The 25,350-nt window shown below is 40.8% G+C and overlaps 1 protein-coding gene across 2 annotated transcripts in view; it reads left to right on the top strand.

Moving 5' to 3' along the window:
* tada2a (transcriptional adaptor 2A) overlaps positions 1 to 18,543 on the top strand; it is a 69,606-nt gene extending 51,063 nt beyond the window's left edge. For both annotated transcript variants that reach the window (XM_060943702.1, XM_060943703.1), the window contains exons 10-15: positions 4,446 to 4,556; positions 12,244 to 12,315; positions 15,527 to 15,659; positions 16,233 to 16,276; positions 16,764 to 16,837; positions 17,986 to 18,543. In XM_060943702.1, the coding sequence (XP_060799685.1) occupies positions 4,446 to 4,556; positions 12,244 to 12,315; positions 15,527 to 15,659; positions 16,233 to 16,276; positions 16,764 to 16,837; positions 17,986 to 18,171 (620 nt within the window). In that variant the 3' untranslated portion in view covers positions 18,172 to 18,543. The remainder of the gene's footprint in view (positions 1 to 4,445; positions 4,557 to 12,243; positions 12,316 to 15,526; positions 15,660 to 16,232; positions 16,277 to 16,763; positions 16,838 to 17,985) is intronic.
* The last annotated feature ends 6,807 nt before the right edge of the window (positions 18,544 to 25,350 follow it).

Here is a 25,350-nt window from a genome sequence, read left to right as displayed (position 1 = left end):
ACCTGGACAACCAGGAGGTCAGCGACTATAACCTGCTGTAAGCTACATCTCCACGCCACATTGGGATGGGGCCAGAGCATACTACAGCATCAGACATTGCCTTCGTTAATTTAAACACCTCTACAAAGTTACTCTTAGTAACCTCAGACTGACGAAGGCGTATATCATTAGCTCCTACATGGATAACTATCTTTGAGAACCTGTGCTTGCCTAGGACCCTAACATTACCTGCTATGTCCGGCACCCTGGCTCCCGGTATACACCTGACTAAAGCTGCTGGTGCCCCTAAAGGCTGAGCTAATTTCACATGCCGTATGATAGAGTCCCCTATAACCAGAGCTCTTTCAGGTTTCTCAGTGGGTGCATCACTAAGGAGAGCAAACCTGTTCGACACGTGACGCAGAGAGGAGTGGTGCTCCCGTGGGTGATCCTCAGCAGTAGCTTTGGCTCTATGCTTATGCTGCCGAACCGTCACCCATTCGCCCCGCTGTAAGGGCTCTAATGCCAGAGTTGGGGGATTACTAACTCCACCTAGGGCATCCAGACTTTCCCCTACAGAAACTACACTGTTCTCATTCTCACTGGCCTTCTCTAAAGCCTGGATACACGCTTCTAGCACTATAATCTTCTCCGTCAGAGAGCTAACTAATCTGTATTTATCACAAATAAAGCTATCGCTAGTGACGGAGGAAGAATGACTAAACATCCTGCACTCGGCACACTGAACAGGCTGAAGATGTGCCATGATGAGAGGATTCACTTACCTTAATCGAAGATCTGTTGATATTAAAGCAGGTCCAATGTGGATGGCCTCCGCTTTTGGTCTTTACGCAGGAGAAGGAAAAAAAAGAAAGCTTCTGGTCTTGGTGTTCTTCCGAAAAAAAGAGAGAGGAAAAAATGGAAAAGGAAAGCGAAAGTACAATTAAAAAAAATGAAAAGGATACTGGAAAACTAGTTCAACTGTATGGTTTGAGTATTGAACAAGCTGTAGTATATATGAGAAATCTGCATATGCACACATCCCACAATGCACTAGGGTATCCCCAGACACGTACCGAAATTTCTTTTTCCTCGCCAATGAGGAACCAGTGTTTTGGGGGAAGCACTTGAGCTATCAAAACAAATGCACACTCCAGACACAGTGCTATGGGCACACCTCTCTGGAGCATGCATAGTTTGAATGTATCCATATTTTAAGGCAAAGATTAAGCAATGTGCATTAATTTATGTCTGGAGCATGTTTAGAGATGGGAAATTATCAAAACAGATTATGAGCAGCGTCAATAAAAAGTCTAAAAATCCCACCCAAAAGACATGAAACCTGAAAAAAAAAATTGGTGCATTAATCGGTTACACAACCACCATATTTACCGCTGCCTGAAGTCATTAGTTCGGGGTTGTCGTTATATTTTTCGCTTCAAAATTCTCCACACATTTTCTTTTGGGGACAAAGGGGACGCACCCTCTTCTTCCACAGCCACACCTTTGTAATGTGAGCAGAATGTGGTTTTGCATTGTCTTGTTGAAATCTCCATAGAAAAGATAAAGGCAGCAGATGTTGCTCTAAATCCTCAGTGTTCTTTTCTGCATTAATGCGCCATCATAGTTACCTTTGCCAAGGGCATTGACACAACCCCATACCATGACACACCCTGGCTTTTGGACTTGTTGCTATTTCAAATCATATCATTATCACTGACATCATTATTAATTTTTTTTACTACATTACTAGCTCTAACAACGGGGAACCACTACTGTAATTTTCCCTAGAAGCTCTGATGGAAGTCAGAGTGACCAAGTCACTGCAGTGACATGAGAGAGCGAGAGAGAGACCAGCCCTAAATTTCTTGTCCCAACTTTTTTTGGAATGCTTGAAACGCAGGAATGGTTGTATATTAACAAATGAAATTGACCAACAAAACATGAAATACCTTGGATTCATTCTGTCTACAATGAAATACAATTCAAAGTAAATTTCAAGTCAAAGGAAATCACCACTTTCTTTTAGTGTATTTGCATTTTCCATACTGTCCCAACTTTTTCTGATTTGGGGTTGTATTACTTCTCCATGGATTTGTGGCACAATTTTGGTCTACAGACGTTTGAGGTGTTTAGATCAGTGTTTCTCAACCATCTAGTGATAGAAGCTCCATCTAGTGGGCTGCGCCGCCGCCACGCCTCCCCCAGTTTGAAGCCAAATATGAAATGGTTCAGTATGTCCTTGTGTCCCAAATCCGGTAGCTGGTTTGCCATATACTTTTCAAGTGGAATAAATACATTTGTGGATAAATTAAGAAGAACAAGCCTTTATTTTGTCACTTTCCTCCTCTACATTTAACTTACGTGCGCACACACGCACATACACAGAAAGGGAGAGTGCAGTGGGCTGAATAAATAAATACATTTGTGGGTAAATTATATGGATCTGTGATGCCTGCTGGAAGAGAAGAGCAGGCAGGATTGAGAATTGAATGGCTGTGGTTTGTTTACACCCGATACTAAAACTTGTATCATCCGAGCAACCATCGCAAAGACGCATACAAAAAGCCCAGAAACAACAACTTACCCCAGCAAAAACGATACAGGATTTATCTTGTAGTATCCTGATCCCCAGATCTTTAACCCAGCCACATATAAAAAGTTGTACTCCTCCATGCTCTTCCAGGTTTCCATCTGTGTGTCCGTGTAGAACAATGTCTGCAGCACCAGGTAGTTTGAGATGTCGGGGAACTCAATGGATGGATAATTTTCCAACTCATAATGAATTAATGAATAAGTTTTTATTTAAACACGATAAGTTGATCAACAGAGCTGGTGGGGTCGTGCATGTACAGATACAAATAATTACAAATTCAAAAGACTAAAAATATACACAATCTTTAAAAAAAAAAAAAGCCCTTAAAATCTGTTGATCGTCTATTAATTATCTTCACATTAAGTTAATTAATAGTATGCATAACTATTGTCTTTATATTTAATTACAGCTACAATGGGATCAAAATTTATTCTACTAATGTCAAATTTAGCAAGTAAATTTTTCTTTCATAGGAAAAATTCTTCTTTGTTAGCGTGTAAGTATCTAATCCCATTGAGTGGTTTCTATATCCACGTCTTTTGAGTGTACTTGGTTTTAATAACTTGCTTGTTTGCTGAACACAAACATGGCAATAAATGTTTGTGTTAATGGACCAGACTCCACTTTTGGATCATTAATCCCTTTTGACTGAGAATGTCCTGCATGCATGGTTTTATGTTGGCTTCTGGCACATCCATACAGTTTTAAATACAATACCTACAATTAAACAGTTTGTTTTATTGCATTTGTTTAATTCCTGGGCTCCCATCTGTAACAGTGAGTGATGTCACATCCCATTAATACATGTTATAATAGATTATTAGATTCTAATAGAATAGATGAGCCAAAATAATTGGGGATCTTTTTTAATGGGCCCCGACTTGTTACAAGTATGAATAGGTGGGCCTTACAGTAGGAAAGGTTGAGAACCCCTGGTTTAGATGCTACCAATATCAATCAGACTATGATTACTAAAGCAGCTGCCACACCTAGAGAACTGCCAGATCATACCAAATAAATCCATTGCACCTCATAATATAAGCTCTGAGTGCAAGCATTTTGGACAAATAGTCAAACTGGACCAGTGCCAGAGCAGCATTTAATGCTTGTTATTGCTTTTCTATGAATAGTCCAGCATGAAATGAACACCCTCTCTCTAATGATGAAAGAGATGCCAGCTTCACAAGCTCCTATTGATCTGACCTCTCAGCGGGTGCAGGGCCAGTGCTCTCACTAAATTGAAACCACCTCTCCTGTCACAGCATTTGCTGCTCCTCAAAATTTTTATCCTCTCCAGCTGTTCTCTTTCTCTTCGGTTCTGTTTTTGCTCAAAACCCTGTAGCATTCACTAAAGCTATCAAGGTTGGCTTTTGTGTTTGTTTATCAGCCCTGTGCCACCTTCCTTATCTCCTGCTCTCTCAAGACAAAAGACTGCCAATAGTTGCCGTGGAGCTTCAGGCCAGTTGTCATGGAGACTGGCTGAGATTGTGCATGTGTATGTTTGCACAGACTAAAGCATACAGTGACCAAAGCTTTGTGAGAAATGTTGTGCAAATCTAGTGGAGGCAGACTCTCAAGTGCTGATTAAGGACCAGTTAGGGAAAAGGTGGAGTGAGACTTGATTAGTAAACATCTTAAAGAGGTAAATAAGTGCCAGATAATGCTGATGTCTGTCTATATTTCCTCTGTGTGCGCATTCAGTCACTGGGTGGGGGGTATATAACTCAGCAAATGACCCTACAAGGATACAGTTTTGATCTTATCTGGAAATTTGGCTGGTTTACATGTGCATGTGCCTCCCATGGATAGTAAGAGAAACTGGTTTGCATGTGTGTCTGTCTCTTACATGTGTGGTTTTGTGTCTTGACAGTACTGGAAAGGCGTTACCCTAAGGTGGTACAGGATCTGTACGATGCCATGAGGCGCTTTGCCAGGGTTGTGGGGCCACTTGAGCATGATAAGTTCATTGAAAGCCATGCTTGTGAGTATTGTCCTTTTTACATTTTATTTGTTTTATATTGTACAGAAATCATATGTCTAGATCTAGTTGCCTGGGTCTCTTTCCTATCACCTAACTGTACCTGTGAAAAATAAGAGATGCTTTGTTTGGAGGTTGTGATGTGATGACATTTCCTTACAATTAACTGTCAACAATTTAAAAAAAAAATGACCATGCAGAAACTGGAAGGTCTGATTTACCTTTTAATCAGTATTTGGTTTTACAGAGTCTAAGTAGTACTTCCTGGGGTTTCCTTTGTACTCCATGGAAATGTTATTAGAGAGCATTATTGAAGATTAAAGTACTGATGACACGTTTTTGACATCTTTGGCGATGTTTTATAACATAAAAAGTAATTCCCGATGATCCATATATTAATTCACGAAGGCGCCTATTTTACACGTTATGATAAAAAATGCGGCTATTTGGGCAAATTTGACAGGGCTGCAGCACCCAGGAGACGAAAGAGGAGGAGGAGCTATATGACGTCAGCGAAAGAACCTTCCTCCTAACTTACCAGTTTGTTGTTGATGCGACAGGTGTTCAGTTTGTCATTATTAGTATTATTATTATACATTTTATATATATATATATATATGTGTGTGTGTGTGTATGTGTGTGTGTATATATATATATATATATATATATATATATATATATATTTATTATTATTATTATTATTATTATTATGCCTCCGCGTTGTGTTGCTGGCTTTTGCTCCAAAACCTACAAGGATGGGGTAAGTTTATTTAAGTTTCCCAGAGATCCCGAGCTGCATGCAAAGTGGGTGAAGCAAGTCAGGCGCACTCGTGACAAGTGGGAGCCCTCACCAACATCCGTCCTGTGCTCTGAACACTTCGATTTGGATCGTTTTGACACCCTTCCCTGCTTAAAAGAATCTCTTGGGTGTTCAGTTCATCACAAACGTGTGTTACTACCATCAGCAGTGCCTACACAGTGTTGCCAGATTGGGAGGTTTCCCGCCCAGTTGAGCGGTTTCAAGTGCATTTTGGTGGGTTTTGAACATATTTTGGGCTGGAAAACGTCCGCAGTATCTGTTGCCAGATACTGCTGAAGTTTTCCAGCCCAAAATATGTTCAAAACCCACAAAAATGCACTTGAAACCGCCCAACTGGGCGGGATTCCTCCCAATCTGGCAACACTGCCAGTATTCCAGAGGGAGTCTACTAGTAGCTATGCCGGATCCAAAGACAGTCCTCCTGTCAGAACGTGTTGTGAAACGACATAAGATAAAGGTACGTAGAGCTATAGATTCTACATGATAATCATAAATGTAATCATAAAGTCGGCATGATATCAGTCATGTATTTGCTTGTGAAAGTTTGCGGCTTTCATGTAATTGCCGCCTAGCAATGAGAGGCAAAGGGTAAAGAGGGTAGGCTATCATAGATTCTATTCGGAAGAGATCAACACAATTCTAGACTCCCAGAAGAGGAAGAGCTAGCACGAGAGTTCACCGGTGTTTTCATGCGCCATTTCCATTGAATAGAACCAGAGTAGAACAGCCAGTGAACCGCAGCGTGTTCTTCCGCTGACGTCACAACATGGCCGCGAGCCACGGACCCAGTTTTCTTGCGCTGTGCAATTAAAAGTTGGATATTTGCGTAACAACAGCTTTTCACGTAATTATAACAGAAATCTAACATGTTTGCCATGTTGTATAGTTTAAGAAATTGCATAGAGTCATGTTCGTGTCATCAGCCCTTTAATGTGTCTAGATCAGTCTGCATCCCAAATCATATATTGCTGTTTAAAAAAAAGTGCCAAATTGTGGCCTACTATTTTACTTTCAATGCAATTTTTAGTGCTTTTAACAACAAACGTTGTCATAAAGCAGTGTTACAGAAACCCGGATGTAGATTTAGATTCCTAATGAGCAAGCCAGGCAGCACGGTGGTGTAGTGGTTAGCGCTGTCGCCTCACAGCAAGAAGGTTCGGGTTCGAGCCCCGTGGCCGGCGAGGGCCTTTCTGTGTGGAGTTTGCACGTTCTCCCCGTGTCCATGTGGGTTTCCTCCGGGTGCTCCGGTTTCCCCCACAGTCCAAAGACATGCAGGTTAGGTTAACTGGTGACTCTAAATTGACCGTAGGTGTGAATGTGAGTGTGAATGGTTGTATGTGTCAGCCCTGTGATGACCTGGCGACTTGTCCAGGGTGTACCCCGCCTTTCGCCCGTAGTCAGCTGGGATAGGCTCCAGCTTGCCTGCGACCCTGTGGAACAGGATAAAGCGGCTAGAGATGATGAGATGAGCAAGCCAGAGGCAACAGTGGCAAGGAAAAACTCCTTAACACAGCATGAGGAGGAAACTTTAAAGGAACCAGACAGAAACAGCTGAGCTCATCTTCTGCGTGACACCAGATCGTAGGATTATAATTCATTAGAGCAGCAGTTTTCAACCTTTTTGCAGCTAAGGCACATCAAAGGTCAAACCGGAATATCAAGGCAGACCGAATTGTGAATGTCACTCACATGATGGGCTGTAATGTTATTAGCAAGATTTGACCCATATTGCACTACAGCAGACTGTCAAATAATTATCCAAGAGAAAATTAAATCAAACAGGCACTCATAATTGCATGATGCAATGGCTCTCATGGATACTGGCTGGAGGTGATCAATTACTGCAGGAGTCTTGGCCATGGATGGCTCATTACTATTTAGCCCTTAAAGGAACAGTCCACCGTACTTCCATAATGAAATATGTTCTTTTCTGAATTGAGACGAGCTGATCCGTACCTCTCCGAGCTTTGCGCGACCTCCCAGTCAGTCAGACGCGCTGTTACTCCTGTTTACTCCTGTTAGCAATGTAGCTAGGCTCAGCATGGCCAACAGTATTTTTTGGGGCTGTAGTTAGATGCGACCAAACTCTTCCACGTTTTTCCTGTTTACATAGGTTTATATGACCAGTGACATGAAACAAAGTTCAGTTACACAAATTGAAACGTGGCGATTTTCTATGCTATGGAAAGTCCGCACTATAATGACAGGCGTACTAACACCTTCTGCGCGCAGGGGCGCTTTATCAACACCCGTGGCCCAGGGGCTACTGGGTTTTTTGAGGCCCCTCATAGGCTACCTGTCAACCCTACCCTTACCGTTGGCCAGGAAAACACTCTTATTTTATTTGCAATACGTGTCAAGCATTTACAGTGTAAGTGCGTAATTAGCCTAGAAGCCTACGATAGGTTACGTTTGGCTCAGCGTAGCTGCGCAAGGCCCACGCTCACATCGCTCAACACATCCAACCACAGAGGGAAAGAAGAACGCGCGCATTATCATTACAGAGCTGGTTCTGATTATTACCACGGACAGGACAGTGATACTGCGTAACTTTCACGCAGGGGCATGGCCAGAGATAACCACACAAGCGTGCATGCGCTATAATGTAGACCTATGTGTTGTAAACACAAAACACACACCTACAGACAAGTCCTTTTAAAAAATAAAATGCATAAAAATAGCTCGGCGGCATGAAAACAAACATTCACTGCAAGTCAAGGTACTTGGCTCGGCGGCCACATGAAACATAAACACCATGGACAGCGGCCAAACTCATAACTCTACAGACTGAAATACACGAAACCAAGTCCTACTAGGGTCTATTTTACCAATCTATGTTCAAGCATCATGCAAGTCTTCCTTCTCCTTGAATAAGACCATGCATTCAACTGCCTTTTTGACATGACTGCATCGAAATACCACTTGCAACAATATTTCATGCACTCCATCAAGAAAAAAGTTAAACATGATGAACACGGGCATACTGTTTTGAGCATACGATTTTTTAAAAAGAAACTAGCTACATCAAAGTCCTTCAATAAACCCATCCTTTAGCGCAAATGAGCTTAACCTAGTTCAAAGCATGACGCTAGCAGTAGCTGCATAAGGCAAAATCATGTGGGCCTTTCGTCAACAACAAGCCACAGCGGGCAAACATTAATAATCAAGTGTCCTTACCTTAAAACGTTGTCTTGACCACAGAACTTCTCAAGTATTTCACTTAAATCCACACGGGTTAACAACACACCCAACACAGCTAGCGAGAAATGTGGATCTGCGCTAGCTTTGTATTGCTATTCCCCTCAGTATGCTTACTCTGTCTGCTGCCCGAACTGTGAAAATTATAGGCTACAATCTTTTCATCAATTTCTTCAGTAGATGCCGTTTTAGACATTTTATTATCCCCATAAAAATATGCTATTACCCTCAGCTAGCCCCTCGTCCTGCCTGTCATCCCTCCTCCTCACGGTTTCATTTGAGCAGTTGACACCTTCAGCTAGCCCCTTGTCCTGCCTGTCATCCCTCCTCCTCACGGTTTCATTTGAGCAGTTGACACCTTCCTCTTCCTCAGCACAGTTCCAGTTTGTCTCATCTGCCTCGCTGACTTGGTTCTCCTCCACCTTCACAAACGTAAAAAACAGTTCCTTAATGTAATAATATGCTATCCGTTACCTCATAGCATATCTAGCCTAGCTACACATAGCCTAGCTGCTGGTACGGCTGATAAGTAGCTGATATTCTGAACAGATTGGTGATCCTTACCTTAAAAAAGTCTGTGACTTTAGGCAACGATTCTATCATTACCTGCATCTCTCTTTTTTTTCCTTTTATGCGCCCCGCTAACATGTGACCGCTTCATCTTTCAAAGCCTCTAAATTTGTGTCTCTGTAGTCTGCAGTCTTTGGTGCGCTTTCGTGCGTGACGTTACATTTTGTTACATTTTATTCTGGTACAGTTGTGGGTGTTCGTTTCGCAAACCACATCCACCATGTCTCTTACAGCAGGCTACTGTGCGCTCATTTATTTCTAACCTTATTTCTATCCGTACGTTAATGTAGGCCCACGATTCCGACAGTTTATTATTTTATTAATATTACAAGGCCCCTTTACGAGGCCACTGTGATTGGCTGTGGCCCAGGGGCTTGAGCCCCCCGAAGGCCCCCCCCTTAAAGCGCCGGTGTCTGCGCGCTTCGACACCGCATTGATACCTGCACTCCTGAGTGAAGGTATCAATGCGCTGTCGAAGCGCGCAGAAGGTGTTAGTACGCCTGTCATTATAGTGCGTACTGTCAAAACTGTGGCACACCGGTTGAGAACCACTACATTAGAGTATGGAGTTGTAGAAGAGTAAAGACGGAGAGTCTTGGTCATAAGATTGTTTGGGATCTATTCTGATCTACTATTTATAGATGCACTTTGTTAAACAGCAGTATGCAATTTGTGACACAGACGTAATGATCTTTCAGAATGTCAGTTGCATGGCCCATGTGTTGCGTCTGTGACTATTGCATTTGACCAATGGTCTGGACAGGTCGAGGGTAATTCTGCATGGGGACTTGAGTACAGTGTGAGCCACAATGAAATGGAAATAACAGGTTTCTTAGCATACTGTGTCATACCTGGCTGCCACGTGAATAATTACTACGGACAACTGGCCTCGTTTATCAAGCTGGATACGAACAAATTCATTAGTATACCATCCGTACAAGTGTTTACAGAAGATTTATATATTTATACAGTTATGTAGTATTTCTGTAAAGCTGCTTTGCGATAATGTTGGTTATTAAAGGAGAACTGAAGTCATTTTTAAACTTGCTTTATTTCTTAATTAACGTGTTATTCAATTATGTTTTCAGTTTTAGTAACCTTATATCGTGACTCATATTGGCAACTAATTGTAATTAAACATTATACTTATCGGCCTGTTCGGTTTTTAGCCGTGTTGAATTTAGTTCATTTGGTCCACGGCAGGCGTCGCTTATCCGCACAATCTTCATGAGACTTGTGCGAGACTTGGAAACGTGAAGTGTCAGCCAGGTGTCAGTGCCGCCATTTTGAAAACTGTTTTCCAAACGAAAGATTGCACAAAAACGAGTTTAAATGACGATTACTGCCTACTTTTTTCAAACTTTCCTGATTATCAAAACAAACAAAACTTCCGGCTTGATTACATCAGCATTCGAAAGAGGGCGTGCGTTGTTTGACAACATTGGCAGATGTTGGTCACTTTGATTTCCGCTGTACGTTTTACTTCCGTCCTACGATGTCTCAACAAATCTCGTTTACGGCCGTTGCTTTGACATATGGACTGATATTACAGAGCATATTTCAAACACTCAGAACTTGCTATAGATCCTTTTCACTCACGTGACCTTTGTAAACGCGACCGCCATTTTGGACATGAAGAAATAACGGTTTATGGCACAGACCCTTTCGGTTCTCGCTCATCTAGCTGCTACAATGACTGCTTAGACTGCAACAGTAATACCTAACACACATTTAAGTATCCGTCGTAAAGACGTGAAACTCGTCGAGTGACGAGTGTGTTCATTGATGAGCTAACACAATCTAAAAGTAGACATACCATCACACTGCCCTGGCGCTGTGTACAGTTTACCTTCTATGGTTTGTGTACTCACTATTTGCCATTACTTTCTCCAACCCAGTGTTCGAACTATGCCGATATTTTCGGGGGGTCCCTTTTTTCCCTTGGGGGGGGGGGTGCTTGCGCTTGCCTCAGAGCGCGGATCTCCAAACACATGAGAAGCCTATCTTACGCACATATCACGCGGACTCCACACACGCATCGCGTCTGAAGTCATAACTCATCAGGGGAAATCGTGTCCGCATTGGCATGTTCAAAAAACAACCTCGCGTCAACAATGATACCACACGCAAGAAAAAAAAAAACAGTCAGGCTACTCAACACATCTGATCCACAGCAGCACCAAAGCATCACTGGAAATCATGTCAACAACCAATCTTCCATTTCAACACGCGTCAACAAACAAATGGCACCACAAACATGAACGAATCGGTCAGGCTACCGATTCCAAACCCACAGCAGACGAATAATTAAATGCATCTTACCTTAAAGCAGAATCGACCGCGAAGGAAGTCTGTTGGCACACTTCCTTTCTACTAGTTTGTGTCCCCAACCTGGCAGCAGCAGTCGTTGTCATATCGGTTTATTTTATCTTTGATGTAAACACAACACTTCGGATATGCAAATGCTTCCCGTTACACACGATTGCTATGTCAATAAACATCATTTTGCCAATATTTTAGAGACCATCCATCTTCTCCGTCGGTCAGCATCTGTCGGGATCCGATAAAATGATAAATCTTGCCTTGTGTGTTGATGGTTACTACATCCAGGTGCACAACAATATAATGGCATGATGGATGTCTTGCTGAAAGTAAAAACTTTCTTTGATGGCTATATTCCTTTCGATGCTTCGCCGTCGTTCCTCGTTGTTGGCTGTGGTAGACTACTGGTAGTTCATGTCCAAAATGGCAGCCGCATTTGTCGTGACGTCACGTGGGAAGGGTCTATAGCAGTGACAAAATAGCGATCAAACATGCATTCCGATATTTAATAAAATGAGAAATAGAATTTTGATAATTTGCCTTCAATTCTCCTTTAAAAGCGCGATAAAAATAGAATTTAAGTGAATTTTAGTATTCCAGAAAATCAAGTAAATTAGGGAAAAAAGTTTGTCCTGCTTTACCTGAGTGTGTGTAAACTTATAAGATGAAGAACTAATGTAAACCTCAAATTGGTCAACTTCATGTAATATAATTTACATGGATTCCTGCATTTAATTTATGAACATTTTGTTTTGTTTTGTTTTAATCCCTGTCTCTCAGTGGAGTTTGAACTGAGGAGAGAGATTCGCAGGTTGCAGGAATACAGAAGAGAAGGGATCCAGTCTTTCTGTGGTGAGATTAACTTCTTCCCTGACATTACTCACTGAAACATACAGCCTGCTCCCTTGACGTCATCAAAATGCCATACTTCTCCTGTTCTCTTCACATTAATCTAATCCAGGCGTTAGGGACGCAGTGGAGCTTTGACACTGATCTATGATTTGAGCCCATTTTTGCTCACTCGGATGCGCGTTCTTTTATTTCCATTTCAATTGCATGGGTTATTTTTAGCAGAGGATACATAAACATATTTATTTTAGCCAAATCTTTATTATTATTATTATTATTATTATTATAATTTATTAATAATTATATATTATTATATTAATATTATTATAATATTAATATTATATAAATATATTATTATATTAATAATTATATATTATATTAATAATAATATATTAATAATTCCTAACTTTTAACCTGTTTTTGATGAATGCCATTTGAAGCTATTTTGTGTTCAATCTTCTGTCTTTGGTTTTGCAAATAATGCATTTGTAGTGATTTGGAAAATATTCATATTTATAATAATACTTGCTGCCTTCTTATTTATTAATTCATACATACGTACGTACATGCATGCATGCATGCATGCATGCATGCAGATGACTCACATAAAGAAATATAAAAAGATTGCCAATGACAATCCTTTTGTTTGTAGAAATTTTAGTATTGGTTTACCTCTGTCTGGTTTACCTCTGTCTGTCCGCCCGTATCTCTGTCTGAAACACCCTTTTTCTCAGCAACCACAAATCATAGCCACTTGGTACCAAACTTCAGCTTGGGGTTCTATTCCGTGTGTACCGTTTTCAGGTCTGTCCCACATCAACTTCCTGTTTACCGACTTAATGTATTTATGAAACACAGTGTAGATTTACAAAATTTTCATAACACTTTTCTCAGCAACTACAAATCACAACTGCTTGATATTTGGTAGCGAGCTTCAGCTTGGGGTTCTATACCATGTGTACCATTTTCAGGTCTGTTGCCCATAAACTTCCTGTTTACCAACTGAATGTATTTACAAAACATATAGGGTGGATTTTGATGCTATTTCAAGAAGCAAAATGCTATTTCAAAATGACCATTTACCAGGATGCTATTTGAAATCCCTGGGGAGAACACTGCTCTTTATTTACTTGTTTCAGGGTTAATTATTTGTTGAAGTTAACATTCATAATAAGTGTTCTATTCCTTCAATTGCTTGCATTCTGATAGAAGCAAGAGCGGGGGGGATACATAAGTGAGCAGTAGCTCACAGTTGATCTTGTACAACCCCGATTCCAAAAAAGTTGGGACAAAGTACAAATTGTAAATAAAAACGGAATGCAATAATTTACAAATCTCAAAAACTGATATTGTATTCACAATAGAACATAGACAACATATCAAATGTCGAAAGTGAGACATTTTGAAATTTCATGCCAAATATTGGCTCATTTGAAATTTCATGACAGCAACACATCTCAAAAAAGTTGGGACAGGGGCAATAAGAGGCTGGAAAAGTTAAAGGTACAAAAAAGGAACAGCTGGAGGACCAAACTGCAACTCATTAGGTCAACTGGCAATAGGTCATTAACATGACTGGATATAAAAAGAGCATCTTGGAGTGGCAGCGGCTCTCCGAAGTAAAGATGGGAAGAGGATCACAAATCCCCCTAATTCTGCGCCGACAAATAGTGGAGCAATATCAGAAAGGAGTTCGACAGTGTAAAATTGCAAAGAGTTTGAACATATCATCATCTACAGTGCATAATATCATCAAAAGATTCAGAGAATCTGGAAGAATCTCTGTGCGTAAGGGTCAAGGCCGGAAAACCATACTGGGTGCCCGTGATCTTCGGGCCCTTAGACGGCACTGCATCACATACAGGCATGCTTCTGTATTGGAAATCACAAAATGGGCTCAGGAATATTTCCAGAGAACATTATCTGTGAACACAATTCACCGTGCCATCCACCGTTGCCAGCTAAAACTCTATAGTTCAAGGAAGAAGCCGTATCTAAACATGATCCAGAAGCGCAGACGTCTTCTCTGGGCCAAGGCTCATTTAAAATGGACTGTGGCAAAGTGGAAAACTGTTCTGTGGTCAGACGAATCAAAATTTGAAGCTCTTTCTGGAAATCAGGGACGCCGTGTCATTCGGACTAAAAAGGAGAAGGACGACCCAAGTTGTTATCAGCGCTCAGTTCAGAAGCCTGCATCTCTGATGGTATGGGGTTGCATTAGTGCGTGTGGCATGGGCAGCTTACACATCTGGAAAGACACCATCAATGCTGAAAGGTATATCCAGGTTCTAGAGCAACATATGCTCCCATCCAGACGACGTCTGTTTCAGGGAAGACCTTGCATTTTCCAACATGACAATGCCAAACCACATACTGCATCAATTACAGCATCATGGCTGCGTAGAAGAAGGGTCCGGGTACTGAACTGGCCAGCCTGCAGTCCAGATCTTTCACCCATAGAAAACATTTGGCGCATCATAAAACTGAAGATATGACAAAAAAGACCTAAGACAGTTGAGCAACTAGAATCCTACATTCGACAAGAATGGGTTAACATTCCTATCCCTAAACTTGAGCAACTTGTCTCCTCAGTCCCCAGACGTTTACAGACTGTTGTAAAGAGAAAAGGGGATGTCCCACAGTGGTAAACATGGCCTTGTCCCAACTTTTTTGAGATGTGGTGTTGTCATGAAATGTAAAATCACCTAATTTTTCTCTTTAAATGATACATTTTCTCAGTTTAAACATTTGATATGTCATCTATGTTCTATTCTGAATAAAATATGGAATTTTGAAACTTCCACATCATTGCATTCCGTTTTTATTTACAATTTGTACTTTGTCCCAACTTTTTTGGAATCAGGGTTGTATATACACTGAACCACATGATGGTACCAAAATCATTTTTGGCACAAACATTATGATTTAGTTTACTGAATAATTTATGAAAGCCCTCTACAAAAATGTTTTGTATAATGGCTTACTGACTGCCGCAACAACCAGCTTTAGACTTTGTATTAAATCAACTCAATAGGTTTTCCTTTGTTTTCCTTCTTAAGCACAGGAAAGATGATGCAGTATATAAAGGTTGGACAGCAAAAAAGCATTTCTTTAAACAATTATCTTAAGGTCCAGTTTAAACTCAAGACTCATATGTCTGATTTGAATCTTGCACGTGTTTCGTTGTCATTGAGAGATGTGTTCTCTGATTCAGGAGCAAAGGTGTACGAGCAGGTGAAGCAAGCCCGAGAGGATGAGCGGAATAAGAGGAACATGCTGTGTGAGGTTCTTCAGTACATTCATGACAGTCGCGCCTGCCAGCAGTGGCTCCACAAACAGGCTGCTATGTGAGATCTGCATCCTTTCCCTTTCTGTCCAGCTCTCCTTCCCACACACACACACACACACACACACACACACACTTCTGTCCTTTTGTCTGCTGGGACACATGATACATCTTTGTTCTAAAGGCTTATTGTAATGGTGGCCTTGGAGCTATTCATACTTCAGATTTTCCCATGAGACTGTGCGTGTTGTGAGAATTTCCCAGTTGACTGTTCTCTAGGTCTTTATAGTAAAATGAGACAAATCTTGTGATCTGTATAATGGTCAGGTCAGTGTGTACAGTGCATCATGTTATGTATTCCAAACTCAACCTTGTACTTGGTTACCCAACTGTTGGTCTGTGTTATTGATGCAGTTTGAGATTCTGTGTTTCATATTTTTGTCTCAAACAGCTTGCATTTGGCTTGTGCTAAAAAAAAAAAAATTCTGGAACATGTAATCATTCTGTACCAAACTGAATCATTCTGTACAAAGCAAGAAATTATGCAGTGATGATTCAGATTGTGTGCGCGCAGTGGCTCTCAGCCAGGTGTGTGTGCGCGCACACTATTGACTTGTGTGTTTTTCTCTCACAGTGATGCTGGCATTACTCCCATCATCACTACCATCACTACCTCAGGTGAGCTGCTACACACTCCGACACCCTGTCTTCCTCCCTCAGTTTGTAGCCACAGACTGAGATGTTGATGTACGGTATTCTGCCGTAAATATATTCAGCAAAGACGCTGAATATACGTCTGTCTCTGCTTCTTCTCTCTCTCTCTCGCTCGCTCACTCACTCACTCTCTGCTGTTCCTTAATCTTCATTGCACAACTAGGCTGCGTCTGTCTTCAGTCTTGTTGCTGTATTTGTACATCTCATCACATTAATTACCAAGCAGAGTTATTTATCCTGCAGCTCAGTAATTTGATTTTATTCAACTTTAAATATAAAGCTCATTAATAATAATATAGAAAGCTTAATAAATTGCCTAATCTTTACTGCATAAGATATTGCTAAAAATCTCTCTACTCTTCATACCCTTATAAAAATAAATGTACACTGCCTCCAGAAAGTTGATTTTTATGGCTGCTTGTAACAACTTGCTTTTTTTTGGAATTCACAGGCAGAAGAAGTGCACCCCCTCTAAACTTAACAGGGTTGCCAGGTACAGAAAAGCTCAATGAACGGGAAAAAGAGGTACAGCCCACTTTCTTTCATTTACGGTTGAGTACAAAAGTTTACACCCCCATGGTTTCTGGATTTTGAAGGGTTTGCCCATTCAAGTGCGTACAAACTTTTGGCCATGTACTGCTGTTGTACAGTTTATCTGCATGTCAGAAGAGTCCCAAGAGTGAAATGAAGGTGCATTCTACAATAAGACAGTAATCAAAAATGTATGGTAAACTCAGTTTAGGGGCAAAAGAATGTTTTCCCACTTCATGGTCTCCAGATCTGATTTAAAGTAAGCAGTGTATCTTTCCATGGCAAGCAAAGATTGGTCAGTCAGGTACAGTTAGAACAGAGATGTCAGGAAAATGCAAATATTCAGAGGCTTCAGAAGCAGACATGAAAGAAGATGGAGGTCTTTATAACAGGAAACGCTGGGAATGCAGTTTAATTAGGCTGTTTATGTCACATTCAGAAATATTCCACACTTCTAAAGTGATATATTTTTCATCCATTATTAACACTATTTAGCAAGTTTACTGAAAGATTGTGAAGGAATATCAATGGAAACTAACGCACTGAATTGTTTTGTTTACATGAAATGCATGTCCAGTTGCTTGGTCAGAAGGTGTTGATTTCATCTTCCTGACAGTTCCAGCTGCTAGATAAATCACAGGTTTATATTCATGCATTTCTAATGTTATGTTCTATTATTTTACAAAGAAAAATAATTGTTGCTTTGGTGAGGTTTTCTGTAAGGAGATGTTTTTGAACATTTTTGTAACAAGTGTCCAGTGTTTCCTACCACAAGAAAAGTCTTCAGCACAGTGAACATTATACTTTGTTTTCTGTAACATTATTATGTCTCATTAATAATTAATTTGCCAATATAATGTTTATAAAAAGTAGTCATTGGCAAATTGCTGTGGTATAAGAAGATTAAAACACTTCAGGGTATGTTGTTACATTGGGCCACATCACCACACCGTTTATACATTATTTTGCTATACAGTACATCCCATCCTGTTTGATAATTCACTTTTTTTTTCCTTAAGGGTATGCAAACTTTTGTACTCAGCTGTATCTACTTTGTCCCAATGCTCCATTATTAGGTGAATAACCGTGAAATGATTTTGACTCCCCCCCCCCCCCCCCTTTTTTTGCCCCCTGACCCTTAGCTGTGCCAGGTGGTGCGCCTCGTGCCCGGCGCGTACCTCGAGTACAAACAGGCCCTGCTGAACGAGTGCCAGCGGCAGGGTGGCCTCCGACTGGCACAGGCTCGCTCACTCATCAAGATAGACGTGAACAAGACACGCAAAATATACGACTTCCTCATCAAAGAAGGCTACATTAACAAAGTTTAACAGGAGTGAGTGTACTGTGCACTTCTTGCAGGCAGAGAGGTGACACCTTGCACATGAGCTCTGAGGACTGACGTTAACCCCGACATTCAGATCAGGGGGATTACTGATAGAAATCTGTGTGTCCTGTTTCTACTCCGTGCCACTCATCTTTACTTGTTAAAGGATGCAGGTGATGTTTTGTAAAGTGCTATTCAAAAAGCATGTGACACTGTGACTTTACAAAGGTCAATCTTGTATATGGAGCCTTTTATTTTAATTTTTTTTAACATTTTGCAATGTTTCATTGTCTGTCACATGTAGATTTTTGTCAGCTGACCTCTCCAGAATCTGTAATTATGTGACTTTGTTGTAATGTATTTAACCACATCAATAAACCTGTTTTCCAAATAGAGCAAGTGGTTTACATTCAATATTATCTGAACAATTGTGAAGATTTCTCTCTCTCACACACATTGAGTGGCATGGTCTCTGGCTCACAGGAAAGGACAGCAGCAGCTGCACATTTTATCACACCCGTGTGCAGATGTCTATATCAGGATGCTAACGTTAGCTTTAGCAGCCTAATAATTAGCGCTGCTCATCTCAGCTCTGATATGCCTCATGTGTAACAGATACTTCCTCTGTGAAGCTGCTTGAAATAAGATATTTTTTGAGAGGCTTGTTTCTACATGAAATGCCCATTGAGTTGTAATTGAGTTGAGATTTCAAGCTGCCTTTGTGTGATCTGTTCAGTGTCTGTGTGGATGCTCTGTCTCTTGGTTAATTCCTGTATACTAGTGCATCTCAAAAAATTAGAATACCATGAAAAAGTTCCTTTTTTTCATAATTTAATTTAAAAAGGTAAACTTTCATATATTCTATATTCATTACATGTAAAGTGAAATATTTTAAAGCCTTTTTTGTTTTAATTTTGATGATTATGGCTTATAGCGGGCGGCACGGTGGTGTAGTGGTTAGCGCTGTCGCCTCACAGCAAGAAGGTCCTGGGTTCGAGCCCCGGGGCCGGCGAGGGCCTTTCTGTGTGGAGTTTGCATGTTCTCCCCGTGTCCGCGTGGGTTTCCTCCGGGTGCTCCGGTTTCCCCCACAGTCCAAAGACATGCAGGTTAGGTTAACTGGTGACTCTAAATTGACCGTAGGTGTGAATGTGAGTGTGAATGGTTGTCTGTGTCTATGTGTCAGCCCTGTGATGACCTGGCGACTTGTCCAGGGTGTACCCCGCCTTTCGCCCGTAGTCAGCTGGGATAGGCTCCAGCTTGCCTGCAACCCTGTAGAAGGATAAAGCGGCTAGAGATAATGAGATGAGATGAGATGGCTTATAGCTCATGAAAATCAGAAATCCAGTATCAAATTATTAGAATATTCCCTAAGATCAATCAAAAAAAGGATTTACAATACAGAAAGGGCCAACTTCTGAAAAGTATATTCATTTATACACTCAATACTTGGTTGGGGCTCCTTTACCATGAATTACTGTATCAATGCGGTGTGGCATGGAGGTGATCAGTCTGTGGCACTGCTGAGGTGTTACCGAAGCCCAGGTTGCTTTGATAGCGGCCTTCAGCGTGTCTGCATTTTTGGGTCGGGTGTTTCTCATCTTCCTCTTGACAAAACCCCATAGATTCTCTATGGGGTTCAGGTCAGGCAAGTTGGCTGGCCGATCAAACACAGTAATATCATGGTCAGCAAACCATTTGGTAGTAGTTTTGGCACTGTGGGTAGGTGCTAAGTCCTGCTGGAAAAGGAAATCAGCATCTCCAAAAAGCTCGTCAGCAGATGGACGCATGAAGTGCTCTAAAATCTCCTGGTAGATGGCTGTGTTGACTTTGGACTTGATAAAACACAGTGGACCAACACCAGCAGATGACATGGCACCCCAAATCATCACAGACTGTGAAAACTTCACACTGGGCTTCAAACACCTTGGATTCTGTGCCTCTCCACTCTTCCTCCAGACTCTAGAACCATGATTTCCAAATTAAATGCAAAATGTACTTTCATCTGAAAAGAGGACTTTGGACCACTGAGCAACAGTCCATTTCTTTCTCTCCTTAGCCCAGATAAGACACTTCTGACGTTGTGTCTGGCTCAGGAGTAGCTTGATATTAGGAATGCGAAAGTTGTATCCCCTTTCTTGAAGATGTGTTTGTGATGGGTCTTGATACACTGACACCAGCCTCAGTCCACTCCTTGTGAAGCTCTCCCAAGTTCTTGAATCAACTTTTCTTGACAATCCTCTCAAGACTGCGGCCATCCCTGTTGCTTGTGCACCTTTTCCAGCCACCTTTTTCAGCAATGACCTTTTGTGGCTTACCCTCCTTGTGGAGGGCATCAGTGATCATCTTCTGGACAACAGTCAAGTCAGCAGTCTTCCCCATGATTGTGGTTGTGTGTACTGAACTAGATCGAGAGATACACGGTGTTCATACTGTTTTACTCAAACTCGAAATTAAATATTCTAATATTTTGAGATGGGTTTTTTGTGTTTTTGTACTGTATGCCATACTGATTAAAATAGAAAAATACTTAAAACATTTTAGTTTATGTGTAATGAGTCTATAATATATAACATTTTCACTTTCTTAAATAACTGATGGAAAATATTGAACTTTTTCCACAATATTCTAATTTTTTGAGATGCACTAGTATTTGTGGCTTTGTGGTACAGAAAAATGTTCTTCAGGTTAACTAAGTGCATGTCATATTTCTCAGGAATAGTGTTATAATGATCGCAAAAGTACAAAATGTTCAGAATGAGATTGCAGTGTCAGTCTTTGCGTTTCTGTTTATTATAGTGACCAGTGTGTGCGCGCGCACATGGATTTGGTGGGTGGCAGATCAGTCTCTTCTCGCCTCTCCTACTCACTCACTGTCAGTCAACTCATCTTTAAACCGTCGGCTGTGGCTCAGTTCCCTCAGCCACCTCTGTTCACAGTGACAGCTGAGCCACTTTGCTTTTAGGTGCACTTGACTTCTCCCAAGTGGGACTTTTTTAATGCCAACCTTTTCACCTATTGTTTGCCCCCGTATAGAGGAGTCAGTCTATACTCCCCAGACGTTACTTTCTGTGTTGCTCTTCTGTCTCATTCCTCTGTCGAGTCTCTCAACGCCTCAACATAAAGGTGGATAAAAATTCTTTGGACCCGTGAATACATTCTCAGGATTTTGTAGATGTACCAATCATTTCATATGATGTAACTTCAGCCTCGTTTGCCTTTATCAGTATTGTCTCTGTTATCAGTGTTTTAATCCAATGCACTGTAACTAGGCATTAACTTACAGCTTGTTTATTTTTTAATTTAATGAAAGCTACCAAGTTGGTGATGAATGAAGACTCAATGAATGTAGATTTTATAAATGCACAATTTAAATATACAGCAGCCAAACAAATCTAATACACGGTAGAATCACCATGCTGGATAATGTGAGCCAAGTGTTGAGAAACTGGTGTACTAAGTCAGAAATAAAACACCCAGGGCATGATTTTATAGGAAAATAATCAGTGATTGGGTGGTGTGATGTAGCCCGATGTGATCTGATTGATTCCATATTGGACCTTTTTATATGCCTTATGAAACAGGAAGTCAGAGTGACAGCATGCTGAAGTGCTTGACTGACTTAAAGAATAGCCAATAGCATTTGAGAGATGCCATGCCACTAAATCTAAACAAACCTGACAGTAGCTTGGTGAGCTCTGTCAAATGAGTAAACTCCAACCATGTTTTTCTCAACCAGTGGACAGATGGAAGAGGGAGTCGTGTGCAGGAAGTTGCACAGCCAATAACATCAACAAACCATGTTTACTGCTAACAGGCTGCTAATATAGCTAACAAGCTCCAGCTGTCGAGTAAGATCTGCCTCTGGAGACAGGACACGTATGTCCTAGAGAGCATTTAATTGGACATCCACAAAGTTTTGCTGAGATATGTGTCATCTGAAATGTTTGGGAGGCAAAAACACCATTTGTGGTTTCTCAGACACTTTACAGTTTATAAGACATAAAATTGCAGCTTGTAAGTTGTATGTCCTAAAGTTTTCCCATGGTAGAAAACTTACTGACTGTTACAGAAGCACTGACACAGGAAACTCCTTCCAGGAATATTAAATAAACATCATCTTACAGAAAGACTTTGTTCCATCAACAATTATGTTTCTCTTTGTTAAATAATGGGTGTTTAATCATAAAACATTTTATAAAATGTGAGGTGACGAAGCAACATCACAGCACATTTCCTCTGGATCTGACTCGATCACAGACTTCAGCTTGTGGGGTTTCTCACCCATTTCAGAGATTTATACACCCAGCGTAGTACGGGGGCTTGAGATCTGTAAGATTTAAAAAAAAAAAAAAGGTTGCTTCAGTTTTTTTAAATTATGGTTTGATGACATATTAGGGCTATTGTAAGTTAAAAAATAAAGAGCTGAGGGACGGGGTAGTTTTCTAAGAAAAAAAACTCAATTTCTGAGATTAAAGTCAGAAAATTATGAGAAAAAAAACTGAGATTTATCTGAGATTATGGTCATAAATTTGTGAGAAAAAAAACAACTTTGGAAAAATAGTGATTTGTTTTGACAAGGAACCAGATCGCTTCACTTTGAAAAGTTGGATCAACATCATCACACCACAGGTGCCACACGGCTGAGCCGAGGTTTAGAGGAAATGCAGTCTTTCCTCCTGGATTGTGCAAGAGAATGGAATAAAATGCTAAGAGATTTTCGATTTCCCAGAATTCACTGCAGCCAGAAAGCATGAGATCATTTCCAACTTTTTTTCTTGTAGATTTAAGACTTCTTAGTCTTGGAATTTCTAAGGGTTTGTTTGTTTGTTTGTTTGTTTGTTTGTTTGTTTGTTTGTTTGTTTGTTTTTTAAATCTCTCAAATTTATGACTATAATCTCAGGGAGCTTTTTTTTTCTCGTACATTTTCTACTTTAATCTCAGAAATTCTGAGATTTTTCTTGGAATGTTACCCGTCTCCCTGCTCTTTTTCTGAAACCTACAATGGTCTTAATACAATGGTCATGTTTTTCATCTCAAGGGGTTTCAAAATTCCAAGTACATAGATCATTTGTTTCATTTTAAGTTAATTCAAGTTTATTTGTATAGCGCTTTTTTGTAAAAGCGCTATACAAATAAACTTGAAATAAACTTGAAAGTTAATTGTGTATGGAAATTTTCCAACATTGTATGAGTATGACGTCCAGTCCCGTATCCTCCTCCAGTCACCCTTTTCTCTCTCTCTCTGGCATTATAGAAGAAAATGAGAAGATGGGTTGGTGGGGGGGGGGTGACTATGCTTCTCAGCGCATGCGCGCGCACTCACAGAGCTTGATTGCCTTCTATTGCCCTGTTGCTTGTGATGCACTGAGGAGTCGTGACTAACCCAGACTAAGCACCACCCACTCCAATGTAGGCTCTTTCTGAATTCTGACAACATAATCCCCATTCAGCATCAGACTGGTGTGTAATATATTATATTACAGGTTGTCAGTTTTTAATGTACCTTATTGTATGAGTTGTTCTCAGTGAGCTGTTCTGAAGGGTTTGCAGCATGATGTATTCAATCCCTTCCTGCTCATAGTCTCTCACACACACACTGGCTGTGGGTGTAGTCGCTGCTGTCTCAGCGAGACACACGTGTGCCTGTGGGATCAGACACAGCTTCATCTCCAGCTCTGACCATAAAGCTTTTTTCCACCTACCCTCAAAATGAGAGATGCATCAGCAACCCAAAATAGCTTGTAAAACTATTCATAGCAGTAAGAATTCATTTCCAGTGTCGATCTGACTGACTACTGTATTAGAAAAGTGCCACACACGGTATTAAATAATCATGAGGGTTCATCAAAATACATTTAAAAACCTTAAATTAGTGTTCAAGTATTTATCCTATTCCATATTCAAATACACTTCTTAATCAGAAAAGTTGGGATGGTATGGATGGAAAATGAAAATTTCTAAAAGCACTGATTTCTAAATGTACTTTCACTTGTATTTGATTGTAGACAGAATGAACCCATGATATTTTATGTTTTGTTGGTCAACTTCATTTCATTTGTTAATATACAACCATTCCTGTGTTTCAGACCTGCAACACATTCCAAAAAAAGGTGGGATGGAGCAATTTAGGGCAAGTAATGAGGTAAAACAATTAAATAATGATGTGATGTGAAACAGATGATGTCAACAGGTGACTGTAATCAAGATTTGGTACAAAGTCAGTATCCAGGAAAGGACTAGTCTTTGAGAAGCAAAGATGGGTCAAGGATCTTCAGTTTGTCAACAGATGTATGAGAAAATTGATAAAAAGGTTTATTAACAATGGTACATTACAGGCAGGGCGGCACGGTGGTGTAGTGGTTAGCGCTGTCGCCTCACAGCAAGAAGGTCCTGGGTTCGAGCCCCGGGGCCGGCGAGGGCCTTTCTGTGCGGAGTTTGCATGTTCTCCCCGTGTCCGCGTGGGTTTCCTCCGGGTGCTCCGGTTTCCCCCACAGTCCAAAGACATGCAGGTTAGGTTAACTGGTGACTCTAAATTGACCGTAGGTGTGAATGTGAGTGTGAATGGTTGTCTGTGTCTATGTGTCAGCCCTGTGATGACCTGGCGACTTGTCCAGGGTGTACCCCGCCTTTCGCCCGTAGTCGGCTGGGATAGGCTCCAGCTTGCCTGCGACCCTGTAGAAGGATAAAGCGGCTAGAGATAATGTGATGTGTGTGATGTGTGACATTACAGGCATTTAGCAGACGCTCTTATCCAGAGTGAGGAACAACAGGACCCTGACTTACCCACAGCAGCGGGCAGCCTGGGGAGCAGTTGGGGATTCAGTGCCTTGCTCAAGGGCACTTCAGCCATTCCTGCTGGTCCAGGGACTCAAACCAGCAACCTTTTGGTCCCAAAGCTGCTTCTCTAAACTTTAGGCCATGGTTTCCTCAAAGAAAGAGATGAAGGGATTTGGATATTTCACCCTCTGCAGTATATGATATTTATTAAACGATTTACAAATAAACTGTCCCATTTCTACCACAGAGCCATGACAGTGTCTTTGACAGTAGTTCAGGCTGTAATTCAAATCACAGATTTATATTAATTGTTCATTTTTGTAGTACAACTAATTCACAGGGATGCAAAGTCTAATAGTAAATGTGTTTAAACAAAAAACTTTATTTTTACAGAGACATGTAATGG

Source organism: Neoarius graeffei, chromosome 17 (genome assembly GCF_027579695.1).
Source record: "Neoarius graeffei isolate fNeoGra1 chromosome 17, fNeoGra1.pri, whole genome shotgun sequence".
NCBI classification, from domain to species: Eukaryota; Metazoa; Chordata; class Actinopteri; order Siluriformes; family Ariidae; genus Neoarius; species Neoarius graeffei.
The sequence above is the reverse complement of the archived record's forward strand: the minus strand, read 5'-3'. Positions and strand labels throughout refer to the sequence as shown.